Raw genomic sequence first — 16287 nt, 5'->3', positions numbered from 1 at the left:
TGACTCTAATAAACCAAAATTATGTTTGTGATTATAAATAAGACTCAAGAACATTTCGAAGAAATGCTCTTTTTAAGAAAATTAAGTTGTGTTTTAATTGTTTGTTTGTACTTTACTAAAGAATGCGTTTATTTACTTCATATGCGTTTATATACTTACCCCGTAGGTGTGCGCGCGTTACCCGCAATACACATCAAGTGAACGCATTTTAAATTTCTCTCTATAATAATTGTGTATCCTAAAAATAAATACTTTTGATTTCTTTTATTTTCTAATTTAATTTATAGACAAATAAATGCTTCATCTAAAGAATATGCTTTAGTTTTATCTTAGTTTTAATATTTAACACATAGTACCTATGATTTGAAAGGCCAAAATGCGCGCAGTTGCCCCGATTGACTACATGAATAGAAAGCACCTAAGTCTCTTATATGAATTTCAAAATTATACAATATAAGATATTTTACTTCGTTTGTGAATATTATATGACATCAGTGAGGACATAAATCAGAGAGGTTGTGTCATATTATTGTTTGATTTTTTAAATAAATATGCTCGAGCATATTTATTTATGGCTCTAAATGCCAATATTATTTATCTTATCATAAAAACAGCAAACAGTATTAAAGTTGTATGTTAATTAACTAAAGCTTGTCTCTAATGTTCTATGGGTATAATAATGTGTGATGAATAATTAAAATAAGATATTTATTAATTTTAAAACTTGGCGTTTAATGAAATATTGACGTGTAAAATAATGAATAGAACATGAGTTCATAATAAATGTTTGACAAGCAATTAATGAACCTGAGAAAAGATTGACCTTCCAGATTGATATAATATTATTATATGGGTCCGATAAATTATTAAACATTAATATTTTATAACTTAAGTATATTATCTTATTAAATTTTATAAATGTGAATTGGGATTTTCGATGAAACTAAATCCGCTGTCACGTTTTTGTATATAATGCTAGTATGGGTCGGTCGCAAGTCGCAACCCTTGTGTTGTGCAATGAGCGGGAGGGTAGAAGAGATCGCAGTCGGCGCCGCCCAGCCCCAGCGCGGCGGCCTTCAACGCGCCGAGTGCCCCGCCACGGGACCACGCTACACCGCCACTGGTAAAAAAGGATGTATAAGCCAAAATAGAAGCATGATCACATAAAAAAAAACTTGAATGTATTTTTTTAAACAATGTTTACTATTTATAAGACCATTTCAATAAACGAACTCAATCTAAGTCTTCGATCAGATTCCGTCAAAGTTAAATAAATCATTAGTAAGCATGTCAAATAAAATATTTTGATTGGTAATTTTTTGCGATGCATCGAAAAAAAAAAATGTTATCGTTTATTGAAATCGGTAGTTAATTTTTAAATTATTAAAAATAGGTAGAGTTAATAAAGGAAAAAATATCTAAAACTTATCTCTATTGTTCTTCAAAAATACTAATACCTTTTCCGCCATAAACCAAAAGAAAAAAACAATATTTAGAAGTAAACGTATTTAAGTCATTATTCTTATAGGTATTACGCAGCTGAAATACAGCTACAGTATGTAAACATTATAGCGGGGAGTTTCCATTGATGACGCTTACAAACCATGTACGGAAATAGGCGTGGCCTCCGTAATATTACAGGTTGTAGGTATACATTTTGCATGACATTATTTAGTTACTAGAAGTAGGAGATAGGTAAGATTAGCTGGTGGTAGGATATTGTATACGCTCGGATAGCGTGCACAAATTGTAAAATCCGTCGGCCCACGAAAATCTGTCGCGTCCCGGAAATAGCCTATCTATATACGATTTCAAACAGCGACATAATCGATTCGACTGACGAGTGATACTCATCTCTTGCCGGTCGATACTACTTGGACCCCATTCCGCTTACCATCAGGAGTAGTGCACTTTGCCGTGACTGTTCAAAAAGGTAATAAATACACTAAACTTTATCTATAATATAGGAAAGTACATTCATGTGACAAAATAGAGCGTAAAAAGATAATGAATATCCAAAACTATAAAAAAATACTTACTGCCATACAGGTAACCAGTAACGATTAGCATCTTTCAAATGTCTTGCATGTTTGTTACCCAAACACAAAGCTCGGTATAAGCAAGGTGTAGATCGAGGCTTCAAAGCTATTAGGGCATAACGAGCAAGCGTGTTAATCGCTGATATTGAACTGGCAGAATTTGAACTAGATTTTTTTTTCTGAAAATAGTCCTCTGACGATTGGGCATCGCGTTTTATACGAAATACGTCCTCAACGTTGACAGTATCGCTGTTATCTACCATTTGCATTACTTGTGGTTGTTGGTGGTTCTGCAAAAAAATGTAACAGCGATAAAACTTTTTCCCAGTTTGAACATCAGTTAATTTGCTTTGCGTTTAATAAAGCATTTATTTACAAGGAGTTCGTGAGGACCCAGGCTAGACCACAACTACGAGCTGAAATCTCTCATCGTGACCATATAATATTATGGCTATTAAAAACAGTAATCCCTCCATATCCTTGACCCGCCACGTAAAAAGTATGTACATACATAAAGGTTCCTTGATATTTTACCAAGAATTGCTGCATTATTACATTTTATTAAATATTATTTATCCAAAAACAAAAACTTAGAAACAATGATATTTTTACATATCTCCAAAACCTATATTATAATTATATGTATTAATAACATAAAGATGACATTATACAAGAGGTTACGGCAAAACATAAGATATTCCCTACATTTTTATCACACCCTCATAAAGCGCAAATCGACGGTACTTCTTTCGTTAATAAAAAAAACTAACCATAGTTATACACATGAGCACTTGTAACACGAACATGCCAAAAGAAAGGAAGGCAATTCCAGTAAGCGATATGTCGAAGAGGTCGGCCAGGCCGAGTCCATGGGAGTCTCGTTCCACATACTCTTCTTCCACAGCGTGCTCTCGAGGCGCTAAGCGATGGGGATATACAGGCGGTGGTGGAGGCGGCATCGAGTATTCATAGCCACCACCTGGAAGATTAATAGGTCATTCGTGAAGTGACCACCAAAATTCACAAGACTCGTTTCGAATATGATGTGGTCAGGACCAACACAATGTTGTATTTCGAAATTACATTAAAATTGGCTACGTACTGATTTTAATATGGCGGCCCATGCTCCACGATTAGACTGTTTATTTGCTACTCACGTACTCTTGTACTGTTGTACTTCTCATCTATAGATGTTGAACAGTGAATACGTACCGACTATGGAGCTTATTTAGATACGGTGGTATTTATATTTAAAAATTGGAAACGATAAATTGTTTTGCATAAGACTTGCGCGTTATGTAAAACTATATAGTAATCCAACGTTTTACAATTCGCAATTAATGTATGTCATAATGAAAACTTGTTAGTGGCTAATATTTACCCACAGTAGCTTATTTTATTGTGTCAGTAAATACCTAGATGGCATTAGAACAACAAAATTTTAAAATTTAAGTTATTTTGCCGGTAATGACACAACATTACCATAACACACATCGTGTCATCAGAGAATATCCAAACTTCCATACCAAAAATATTTTCATAGCAATGTGTGGTTAGTAAACAAAGTAGACAATTTTACAGAGTCAGAATCAACAGGTCTAAGCAATACTTATGGAAGTAGGTAAATATTATTAGATTGATTCATGACCGTATCATTTTAATTAAACATCAATAAATAAGATTTTTTTTATGCTCTAAGGAAACAAAAGCAGTGAATACATACTCTACATTTGCTTACATTCTAGTTACACCTAGAATCAGAGTAAAATTTTTATAAGTTGGACTTTTTCTTACAAAGTTTTTCAGTCCAATAAACACTAACAATCTACGAATAAATATAAATAGTTTATTTAGACGCCATACATTTAGAAGCATCGCAAATACATATAATATAACGAAATCCACTTATTAAATAACAATTACTGTCTATTACTTATGTCTCTCGATATTTTATTTAGGTACTTACTATATTTAGAAATATCGTGAACATGTTCCTCAGGTTCAGCATAGCCAGATGTCTCAGTGCCTTCGTATACTTCGTATCCTTCTCTAGTTTGCAAATTCGGAGTTGATATAGATGCATTATTGATCGTATCACCGTTTACTATATTATTGTATTGCTTAAATAATTCATTTTGAGCCGCCACTCTATAATATTTAATGATTTAATTATTTTCGCAGCTGTGTAACGAGATATTTAATAACTGTTAGTCCATGAATAAACGTATTTATGGCACATACATGGATAGATATTAATAAGGACTATAAGTTTTATAGGAACTCATTTCCCGAATCCATGCAAGATGCTGGATTTACACATATTTAAACATTTTTAGTGCCTTTATCTATATTAAACTCCAGTCGACAAGCAGAGTAACGCTTGAATAAAATATTTTAAACGGAAATTTGTACTCTCATTTCAAAAATTAGAATTAATAAATGTTGTACTTAGCCAGCCATTCCTGATAATTTGCGGAACCAACATCATACAAGTTATTTCTGAGATCTTGGGTGCGTTTCTTGAATAAAGTATAATTGTCTTTCCCAACGGCGGTAAAGGGTTGTCCAATCCTGTTTTGCGGAACACTTTTACCCATTTCTTCTAATATTTGTTCAGCCACGTAATTACGGCATTGGTACTCGTTCATCATTTTCCTTCGTAATTAAACAATCCAATAAATTTATGATAGCATGATAGGATAATTCTATAGCATAACATCATGGGTCGCGGGGTAACAGGTTGATTTAAGCTGTTTCCCCGATGCTATCTATCGTAGTGTACGTGTGCACTCATGCTACTCACGTACTCTGTAAGCAATTAGGAAAAGTAGTAGGGCACGTCTTCGTGGATGAAATTATCTATGTATTAGAGACAAAGCTAAGTCATTCACAAATATATTATTGGAGTGTTAATACCTGCGCTTTGTCAACTTTGTGAAGCAGCTATACGCAAGAGCGGTTTCGGTCCGGTTTTAAAGACATTGTAATTAAGAGTCTTCACAATTAGTCTATTGTCTCAGTATGTCGGGCGTACTGGCGCAGTTATACAATGCTTTGGAATACGTAGTTTACGGGTTTGGTTTTAGCGCGGCGTCAACTAAAACGTCAGTGACTTGGCCATCGCATGCAATTTGTTTTTAATTTGGGCCGTAATCTACCATTCTATTTCAGTGCAAGTAGAGATGTTTTTTTTATAAAAAAAGCAAAAAATCGAGTAAGTGTTCGTTTCAAACTCCATAAAATGCAACAACTTTTAATTAATTAGGGATGAATATCCCATCATTAGAATGGCTATATCGGTTATCTCTGCGACCACCTGACATGTGCTCAAGACAGCGGATACAGCGTGACTCTACGATATACTATAAAATCCAGTATAAATATTAATTATAGGTTGTATTGAGATGGATTTTAGATGAATCCCCTATATCGCGACATACCAACGTGTTGTAGTGTTCATCATATTCCTCTTATATATTAGTATACAATGAGCTCTATCACAACTTGATTATTAAACTGGAAATTATAGACACAAGCTTATATTTAACAAAAATAAGTTCCGTAACAAACTAATCATAATTTTACAACATTCAAAATGTCTTCAAATTTTAAAAATTATAATAAACGTTTATGTTAACAATATCTTTACGTACCTGTGAAAATTTAGAGTGGATAAAGCTGCATCCATCGATCCATTGCCATGTGACATTATATTCTTAGGGAACGCATCGCTTAGAGTAGAATTTTCCACTATGAAAGAAGTAGGCATTAAATCCAACCGAAGTATATCATTCACATTTAAATCATTTTCAAACATTTTTGATGTCACGCAAAATTCGAACATAAAAATGAAAATAACGACGACAATTTTACAGTACATCATAACAGGGATTTTGTTCTGTGTTCATAAGCAAAATGAATGTTGTAAAAAGGCGCACATTTGTACCTGAGTCGAGATATTACATGGATTATAAAGCGGAAAATTTTCGCGCAACGAACGTAAACGCTGCGATTTTATCGACAGCACAAATAACTGTTTATAACATTGTTTAGATGTTGGAATTTTATGAAGTTGTGTTTCTAACCGCCTTTACTGATTTTGATAATTATTAATAAACAATCATATTGCCGGTTATAATATAATGTCTTTCAGAAAATAAACAATAAATGGAGAGTTGAAACCAAATTTGTCGACATGGGTATTTTACTTTATTTTTAAAGCCCTTTTTTAATTTTTTATACATATCTTTTATAAAATAATGCATAAAAAATAATTTTAACAAAAAATTAAACCACCTTCAAAAACCACTCAAAACCAAAAAATAATTTCACATAACAGTTATATATTGGATACCAATTTTTAAGTCGGTGCCTAATTAAAATTGCTAGTTAAGCTATATTTGTTGCATAGTCCGCCTATGAGCTAAATTTCTTTCAAATCAATTAAAAGGAGTAGGTTTGCGTTTACTACTAACAAACATACACAGTGAAAGGTGTAATACCAAGCACATGTGTGATGTTTCATCTTTTTCTTTCCTCTTTTCGGGGTAGGGAGTGTAATCTCCCCACATTTGACCAGCTATAGATATGTAACAGGGGAAGAATTTGGGTAGTGTACAGTTCACAAATTTAAATATTTCCTTAATAGATTCCATTTGCTGTGCTGCGGCGGTGCGTTCATCTCCGGTGACGATCTGACTTCCTGACTTTGTACGTTGGCAGCACATTGTTTTCGTATATTTGTTAATGTATTTATCTAGCTTAACTAGCAATTTAAATTAGGCACCAACTCCAAAATTGGTATCCAATATATACTTGTTATGTGAAATTATTTTTTGGTTTTGAGTGGTTTTCGAAGGCGATTTAATTTTTTGTTAAAATTATTTTTATTTTTGCTTTTTTGTGTTAGTAAAAAATAGACCGTCTCGATGGCGTATGGCGTAATTGTGTTTCACTCACGATATGACTATCGCGCTGAGGAGTTACACCTGTGAGTACCATTGAAAAGGGGAAAAGGTGTGATGCTATATATATTCATGTATGTAAGAAGTAGAGTCTACTAAACCCAACACAAAAACACAACTAATGTGTTTCGCACGCAGTAAGACTATCGCGCTGAAATGTTACACCTCTGCCTACCCCTGAAAAGGGGAAAAGGTGTGATGCTATATATATATTAGTGGAGTGTCTGGAGCATTCAAAACCGTAAAACCTCGGATTAGAGTTATAGTGAATGAATTAATACGATCGATGTGGGATATTGTTTTTAAACTATAAATTGCAATGTTTACCCAAATTTTTTTGTGCACTCCATTTTTCATTGTTAAAAAAAATATTATAAAAAAATAATGTTTGACCAAATATTTTCACTTTAAACAGTATTTTTTTTAATTATATGTTAAATCTTACCCGAGTAGACATGTAGGAACATTTTTCAAAGATACCTGTGAATAAAAATAGCAGTAGGGTCTCGAACTGTAGAAAAACGTGGAAGGGAGAGCGGAGCGAAAGCTGCTATGTACAATGGAATTTCTCGGCCAGTTTAATTATAAATGAAACGTACTCTGTTGTGTACATTTAAAAAAATAAGGTAATTAATTACGACTAATGAAAAGAAAAAAAAAATGTACAAAATCTGTTTACTTAAATATATTACACTGTTGTCTACATCAAATATTTTCTTCTACTTCATCTATCTGTATAATAGGTGAAGTATTGGAACAACTATTTCCGCTGCACTGTAAACATGCTACACTGCAGTATAAACAACTTTTTCTGCATCCACACGGAGCTCCACATCCCTTTTTGCAATTACAAAATAACATTTGCAATAAATTATCCAGAGCAGGTAATTGATTCATTGTTATTGGGATGTACATGTTATTGGAATACTTCCATCCCCAATTTTCAATAACTACGTCATTTCCTAGCCATATCTGAATTTGTAGGTACACTCTTTTAAGGTGCTCAAACGCTGCATCAGTTGTTGTGATGACAAAAGAACACTCGTATTTTTGGATGTTGCTTTTATGAAAGAATTAAACCTTAATGTATTTAAATTATGAGTTTTAGACGGAGCGCCATATAAACTCAAAATACATGCTACACCTGCTTGCAATATATTATTGGGGTCTTCATTGATATTTTTAAATACTTTTACTGAGTAGTGTGTCTTTGAAAAATGTTCCTACATGTCTACTCGGGTAAGATTTAACATATAATTAAAAAAAATACTGTTTAAAGTGAAAATATTTGGTCAAACATTAATTTTTTATAATATTTTTTTTAACAATGAAAAAATGGAGTGCACAATAAAATTTTGTGTAAACATTGCAATTTATAGTTTAAAAAACAATATCCCACATCGATCGTATTAATTCATTCACTATAACTCTAATCCGAGGTGAAAACCTCCAGGCGCTCCACTATATATATATATATATATATATATATATATATATATATATATATATATATATGTAAGAAGTAGATTCAAGCCATCCTAACGCAAAAACACAACTGATATATTTCGATCATACTACAACTATCGCGCTGTGGTGTTACATCTCTGCCTACCCTAAAAGGGGAAAAGGTGTTATGCTATATGTATAAGTATGTGAGAAGTACAGTCAACAATACTCAATGCAAAAACATGACTAAATACGTCACTGGAAAGCTAAATTCACGATTTCGTTTTCTTGGACGACATAATTATTCTTGTTTTTTTAATTTTAAAACCAAACTACCGAAGCAATGTTGAAATAAAAATTTATGGGACCGATCTGGAGAGAAATTCTTTCAAAAACAAGTCGAATTGATAACCTCCTCCTTTTTTTGAAGTCGGTTAAAAATATAAAAAAATGCATCACCCTCCGATGGCAAAGCTACCCAAGCCACCGTCGGTCAGAGATTTAAAGTGAAGAATCTTCTCACAATGCGCGCTGTGTCCAGCAATGCTGCCTTCTACATCGGGCCTCTGACCAGAATTTTAAGAACCAATGATTATTTGGCTATTTTCGTAAGATACTGGGAATTTACTAGTACTAATTACGCGATATGTATTTTTTTTATTATCTAGATATTTTTTGTATTTAGCGCAGAACTTCTCAATGCCATTATTTTATTCCCAAATGGCTTAATCTTTCAGTAAATAAATTGACTGTAATGCACTTTTAAATAATTGCGAACTTTGTACACAAATAGTCGATTTTCAGTTATCTTCTAACTTTTTAATGACTTTTCTTTAATGTACGAGTATAATACCATTACTTATGGACTGTACCTTATAAAGTTTGGAACTCTTATTTACCGATCGAAGAGATTTATTTGATTAATTTATTGCCAAAATAAGTAGTACGTGGTAAGTATGAGGTATCCACAATAATTGCTAAAATTAACCCTGCTGGTTCATAACATAATAAAGAAACCCCATTTGCTCCCCGGAGCTCTTTAACGGTCTTCTCGGGGGCGTTAAAAGGGTCTATTGTTGTATTATAAATGTTTGGATGTCATCCCGGCGACGTGTGACATGAGAAAAACCATATTGCCCGCAAAATAATAAAATGTTTTACGAAAGATTTTATACATTAATACGTCAAAGGCGCAATCTAAGTAGGTAATTAAATAAAATATTAAAATAAAGCACGTAAGCATTTATATAGTGTTTTTCACCACAGATTCACCGTTGATCAATTAGCTAAAGTAGGTACTAAATTAACAAAAACAGATATTTCGCAACTTCAAAACGTAATAATTCTGTACTCAACTAGGGTACCTGTCTTACTACTAATTTGAACCGTTAGTATTACAAATCCATGGAAAGATTATTTTGATAAGATATTATAGTTACAATATCTAGTTCTATCTAATAGAGGGTACGGCTAGTTAGCCGTATAGCTGCTATGCTATAGCTGCCTACTATGTTACTACATAGTATTAGCTGTCCTCGACTTCGTCTCTTTAAAGTTAGATTTAATCATTTATATCTATGTATTCGGCACAATGGCCTGTTCTATAACCGGAAGTATACTGATAGTGCGCTAGAAGAAACTATTTAAAGTAATAGAAGTATATAAGACGCCGGAAGTCCATAATTCGCTGGAAGTATGTAATGCGCCGAAAGCACAGAAGACGATTGAAATATATAGTGCATTTGAAGTATATGAGGTGCTATGAGCAAGTACAAAAGAAGCCGGAAGTAGGAGACAGATCAAAATTATAAAAATTAGAAGACTACCCGTGTAGTGACAAAAGTTATTCGCTCTAAGAACATAGGGCTCTCACCTCTCGGCCTATTGTTCATTTACGTGTTTATGTTTAGAGGCTAGCTATTAACATAAACAGAAAACTGAGGCGAGCGGTGCATGCTTATCATATAGGGGGGCAATATATGGGCCTAAACTGATTTGTATACATATTGTTTTTTTTACCCCGCATCCTTATTCTTTTTTCGTAATTCATTCATTCTGTACTTATAGGCCGTTTTTTTTTCCACGTACAAACCCCGCAGTCAACCCCGAGGGAAACCTGCGAACGGTTTACTGGTTCCCCCCGGTTTAGCGGCTGCGGGGCCCTGGAGGAAGAGAGGAAGAGGAGAAATAGGGGAGGAAAGAAGGGGAAAGAAGAGGAAGTATTAGGATGGGCGGAGTGAAAAGGAGAGGAAATGTTCACGAGTCCCTCATAGGCCCCTATATGTAATTACAACCACGGAGTATACACACTTAACTGTGTGCCTAGAGACGCAATAAATGTCCCCCGTGCATGGGCGTGCATTCGGTGTGGAGACCGAGCGCACAAGTGCCAACTCCCTCGGGGGTGGGGGGGGGGCTTCAAGGTCCTTTGTCTAGGCCTCACCGCGCTACTATGAATAGCAGGAACTTCATATTTAGCATGGGTACCTAACGCCCGGGACGGACTTTATGGGTGCATAGATTATCCAGATATTGTATCATAAATATTCAGCGATGCAAAATCATGTCAAAATCAAGTTTCTTAGGAACGAAATAAATTCCGGTACATCGGTGCTACATGGTGAACTTGAATCTACAAAAGTTATTGACTGTATTTATATAATTTTTTTTCTAAATTACTTATCCAGGAATTATCGTATCTCTATTATTAATTGTGTATATTGTGCGTGAATGCGTGCGTGTGCGCACCAGGGCCGTAGCTAGATTTGAATTTAAGGTAGGGCAGCTAGTCATTACAAGCAGGGCGGAAATGATACTAGATCTGATCTGCTCAATCGATTTTTGGTTTCCTTGACTTGTGAAAGTGAGTAAAAAAAAACAAAAGCTTAATACTTACGTAATTGTTAAGGTAATATACAGATTGTAACAAAATTCCCATAAATCTCAAAAAGGGTTATTTCACCCATCAATACGAATAACTTACTATGGGACCAACTTCCAAATCGTAAAATAAAAAACCCGCTGCTCCATATATTTTCCTTTAGTAGTAATGTACAATTTAGTTGATTATTAAGGTAGGGCATTAGTATTTTAAGGTAGGGCATTGCCCCAAAATGCCCCCTTTTTTGGTTTCGCGGAGAAAGTGCTCTTATTACTACCGCCCAGCCTTCGTGGGGGCGACTGAGCGGTTATGTTGGGGTAACCGTGCCTTACGGCCCGGTGTTGAGCCGGATTTGATGGTGACCTTCGGGCGACCGCCGGGCCGAGTCCCTAACCCTATATACAACTTAACCTATGCACGGCCTACCAGCTAAAACTCCGCGGTGGCCCTCTTCGGCGCATTAGGGACGGCTGCGGGCTTCCTCTGACGTTGAAGTGTCAAGTCTGCGACCGCAGTCGCCCCTGCGCGGTGCCGCTTTGCGGCCCGTCTCCTATGGGAGGGGGAGGGTCTCAGAAGCCCCCGCGCACCGAAGGACGCCCACGGCGTTTACGGCAGCGTGAGGCCAACTACACACTGGCGTCCATCCCGGGGATCAACCGACAAATGTGCAAAGATGCACAGAAATGCACTAGGGTGGACAGCCCCCTGCTGCCCGCCGACGACCCCCTTCGTGGCCCCTATTAGTCGCCTCTTACGACAGGCAGGGGATACCGTGGTGGAATTCTCCAAACGCCCCCATTCCACAGGGCAGAAAATGCCCCTCTAGCTACGGCCCTGGTGCGCATGGGTCTGTGTGTGCTACTAATGGATGGCTAGATACTGTATATTGTAGATATATATAAAGAGTGAGCTAGGTAATATATATATATATTTTTTTTAATATCTTATGACATTTTCCTGGTGGTACGATACATTATATATCCGCCCGGATAGCGACCACCGTACACAAGGTGACACCCGCCATAGTGGCACACGTAAGTGTGCCGCGTTGCGAGATCAGCCTGTGTATATCCGGTTCCAACTGGCCAGCATAGTAGTACGTAATTGTGTGGACTGCTGAAGGGTAATCATCTCTCCGTAGTCGACATTCTATTAGATCCGCTCTACTTACCATCAGATGCAGTGGGGTTCCTTTGCCGTGGACGTATAAAGAAAGGATAAGTAACTCCTCAGATTGAAAATAATTTTAACGTATCAAGCGGTGCTACCAAAAAAACTTGCGACAGTTCTAACAAAATTATTATAAAATGCCGGTAGCACAAGCATTAAATGAGTTGTAATTAATCCGACTTGATTTATAAGTAATTATTATTAACTTTTGCAGTTGGCTTAAAGGGCTACCGTACACTGCAGTGTTTATAATATATCTATTACCGTCAGTCGCTTGTACCAATGTGGCTAAGATAGTGAATATATCACTAAAAATTCTTGCGAGTTCGACAAAAACGTTGGCAATACTGGACTGTACTGTCTAATGTCAATGTCGAAACTCCAAAACGTCAAACCCGTCTGCCATTTGGAGTAGTACGAATCTTTTGGATATTTTTTTCTTCCGATGGACTTTTATACTTATTCCTTTGTGATACTATAATGTAAAATCAATATTTATGCGATATATTGAATAAACAAAAAGTAAAATGGGGACAAACGGGAACGGCCGCCGCGGAGGGGTGAAAATTCCCGATGTCCGTCGCCCAATGGATGAAGGGGATTGTGTAAACGACATGGAAAGCCCGGAGTTAGACTTTGTTTATGATGACTGCGACACTCAGGCGAATGAGATAGCCGAACTCTACAGCTACACGGAACACCCTGAATACCAGCTCAATGTGAAAGCTTTTGAAGATATAATGGAAGAATTTAATTATCCACCCAGTTGGCAGAGACTATCAAATAAACAACAAAGAACAGTTATAATGAAACTGTTGGAGCATCTTGACGTAGCCATCACAGAGATACGAATGCGTGCCACAAGATGTATTCTATACCTTGCCCAAGGTTGCTGGGCAGAAATGCAATCTGATGCAGAGCAAGCACACTGGGCTCGCATCAACATTATGACTCTCTATGACATGGGTACCTTCTCAGCATTCGTCGAATTACTGAATCTTGAAATAGTTCGAAGCAGTTCTGCAATATCTTCTAGAAAACTAGCTGAATCTTTGGCTGACTCTACAAATTTGCGGGTTATTTTATCAGTTTTATATTTAATCACTGAATACATGAGGACTGAAAAGGAAAATCCAGAATCAGAATATGTAAATTTAGTGGCAAATTTCAAAGAGGAGCTTGGGACACCATTTGGTGATGAGTTACTCCCTGTGAAGCTGTTGAGTATGGTGACACATCTTTGTGCTGGTACCACTCCACATTTTCCAATGAAAAAAGTCCTTTTGCTTCTGTGGAAAGTATTACTAGTATATTTAGGGGGCTCTAAAGAGTTGAAAGAAAGAAAAGCAAGACTTAGAGAAAAATATGGGCTGCCACCTCTGACTGAAGATACATTGGAAATAATCAAAGGCATGAGGGCAAGCTCCCCACCACCAGTGCTGCAGACATGTTGGAGAACCAGAATCCAGGACAGAGAAAGTTAAAAGAAAATGAAAGAGCATTGAGGAGACAAACTTTTATGAAACAAACATCATTGGATGAATCTGATGAGCAGATATTTGTTGACAAAGAAGAAACAGGAAATGGTTCAGAAGATTACTCGATGGAATTTCAATCAATGTCTAGTGATAGTGTGCAGGCAGAAAATAATCAGAACTGTCCATATTATATGTACATAAAACAGTTTGACAGTCCACCCCCACCTCCACCACTACCTCGCAGTTTGCCTTGGCAGTCTAAAGTGAGGCAGAAAGATATTGATATGTTTCTGGACAATGTACGGATCAAGTTTGTTGGATATTCACTACCAGGTGACAGACAAACTGTAGCAGGACTCCCACAACCAATTCACGAAGGTATAGACATACTGAAAAAGCATATGTATACCAGTCTGTCTGAAATTCAAGCTGAAAGGGAACTTGAAATAGCCCGCAGTCCTCTCACCAAGGGTGAAAAAGAAGTAGAAGAGACAGAAGCAGAAATTTTATACAGAGCTATGGTACCCAATTTGCCACAGTACATGATAGCTTTACTTAAAATACTCTTGGCTGCGGCTCCTACATCTACAGCAAAAACATATTCTATTAATATTATGGCAGATTTACTACCAGAAGAAATGCCAATGACAGTATTACAATCACTAAAACTTGGTATTGATGTCAATAGACACAAAGAAATTATTGTGAAAGCAGTCACAGCTATATTACTGCTTCTTTTGAAGCATTTCAAGTTAAATCATGTGTATCAGTTCGAATTTATGTCTCAGCATCTTGTTTATGCAAACTGTATGCCACTTGTTTTGAAATTCTTCAACCAAAATATTTTGTCTTATGTTGGAGCTAAAAATTCTATACCTATATTAGACTTTCCTGCTTGTGTTATTGGAGAACAACCAGAATTAACAAAAGAATGTTTGGATATTGGGGATTCATCAGTACCATATTCATGGAAAAATGTATTCTCCTGTATAAATCTACTCAGAATCTTAAATAAACTAACAAAATGGAAAAATGCAAGGATAATGATGCTTGTGGTGTTCAAGAGTGCACCCATATTAAAACGCACACTCAAGGTCAGACATGCATTAATGCAGTTTTATGTATTAAAACTGCTAAAAATGCAAACAAAATATTTGGGAAGGCAATGGCGAAAAACAAACATGAAAACTATAAGTGCAATATATTCTAAAGTTCGACACCGATTAAATGATGACTGGGCATTTGGCAATGATGTAGATGCAAGACCTTGGGACTTCCAGGATGAGGAGTGTTCTCTAAGGGTCAGTGTAGACCGTTTCAACCACAGGAGGTATGGCACTGGCACTGAACATGAAATAGATCTTACTCCTCTTGACACAGACATAAACAGTGTGCTCGAAACAAATGTTGAACTTGACGAAGAATTCAAAGAGAACTATGAAATATGGCTTGAACAAGAAGTATACAATAATGAGATAAACTGGGATGTATTGTTGACAGCATAAAATAAAGGTTTTATTGAACTTGTGACTGCATAAAATTAATCTAGACTTATATCAAGATAAAAATTCAGTTAAGTTTATTAATGAAAGCTTATCTATATTTATGTTCTTTGATAAATTAATTTCCATGAATTTTATAGTTCAAGTTCATTAAATACTCATGCATGTTATTTAAAACATTGTAATATGAATCTTGCATTAATATGGTTAATCTCTTCATTAATAAAATGTGATGGGACACTTCAAATGAGTTATTGTAGTAGTTCTCGTAAGTTAAGGAAATAAATTAATAATATTGCATGTCAGGTAATGTAGTGAGGATGAAAAACCATGTAGGTAACTTATAGAATATTTAAAATTGTTACTAAATCAATATATTTATATTGTATCTATGCCAACAATTTGACTCATGACTTATGTATGTAATGAAATTATGAGTATGTACCTTCAGTTTTTAACTATATATTTGTTTTTAGTGATAGGCTTATTGATTGTATAGATATCTACATACATAGTACCTAATAAAACTTAAAAATGAACAATATTCTTTAATTTAACAAAGCCAGATTGTTCATACAATTTTATATATGAGTACAGGTACACTGAATTACTGAATTTCTTGTAATTCACCATAAGCGAAATTGGTAACTTGAATATACCATATAAGGTGAATGGGTGGGTGAACAAAATCTGTGTTGATATAGTTCTCAGGTAGTGTATAATGCATATCTAATAAATTATTATCTTTTATTGATTCTGGACAACATGTAGAACTTTCCTTTATGTAAAATGGAGATTAATCTAGTA

The 16287-nt window shown here is 35.5% G+C and overlaps 2 protein-coding genes across 3 annotated transcripts; one reads left to right on the top strand and one right to left on the bottom strand.

Annotated features, from left to right (window-relative positions):
* Window positions 1-877: 877 nt before the first annotated feature.
* Window positions 878-12586, bottom strand: LOC115456425. Of its 2 annotated transcripts, XM_037440705.1 has the most exons (7): window positions 12502-12586; window positions 5693-5789; window positions 4488-4694; window positions 4006-4187; window positions 2810-3018; window positions 2040-2329; window positions 878-1120 (listed from the first exon to the last, which is right to left on the bottom strand). In XM_037440705.1, exons 2-7 carry the CDS (start codon window positions 5746-5748, stop codon window positions 976-978), a joined length of 1089 nt encoding a protein of 362 aa, XP_037296602.1. In that variant the 5' UTR covers window positions 5749-5789; window positions 12502-12586; the 3' UTR covers window positions 878-975. The 2 variants fall into 2 exon arrangements, with proteins under 2 accessions (XP_037296602.1, XP_030041342.2); XM_030185482.2 differs by lacking the exon at window positions 12502-12586 and having other exon boundaries at window positions 5693-5962.
* Window positions 12587-12862: 276 nt separating this feature from the next.
* Window positions 12863-16022, top strand: LOC115456406 (striatin-interacting protein 1). Its single transcript, XM_030185453.2, is given in 2 exon segments — window positions 12863-13934; window positions 13937-16022. Coding segments are annotated over 2 exon segments (2454 nt in total). The 5' UTR covers window positions 12863-13027; the 3' UTR covers window positions 15484-16022.
* Window positions 16023-16287: the final 265 nt, after the last annotated feature.

This window comes from Manduca sexta, chromosome 20 (assembly GCF_014839805.1).
Source record: "Manduca sexta isolate Smith_Timp_Sample1 chromosome 20, JHU_Msex_v1.0, whole genome shotgun sequence".
Taxonomy (NCBI): Eukaryota; Metazoa; Arthropoda; class Insecta; order Lepidoptera; family Sphingidae; genus Manduca; species Manduca sexta.
This window is presented reverse-complemented; position numbering and strand designations above follow the sequence as displayed.

Excerpts from the sequence above, each read along its gene's own strand:
- LOC115456425 (XM_030185482.2), bottom strand. The coding sequence starts at position 5,922 with ATGATGTACTGTAAAATTGTCGTCGTTATTTTCATTTTTATGTTCGAA. Across the intron at positions 4,188-4,487 it reads TATCAGGAATGGCTGGCTAA|AGTGGCGGCTCAAAATGAAT; the intron begins GTACAACATTTA and ends TAAATATTATAG. Across the intron at positions 3,019-4,005 it reads TCACGATATTTCTAAATATA|GTGGTGGCTATGAATACTCG; the intron begins GTAAGTACCTAA and ends TTAATCTTCCAG.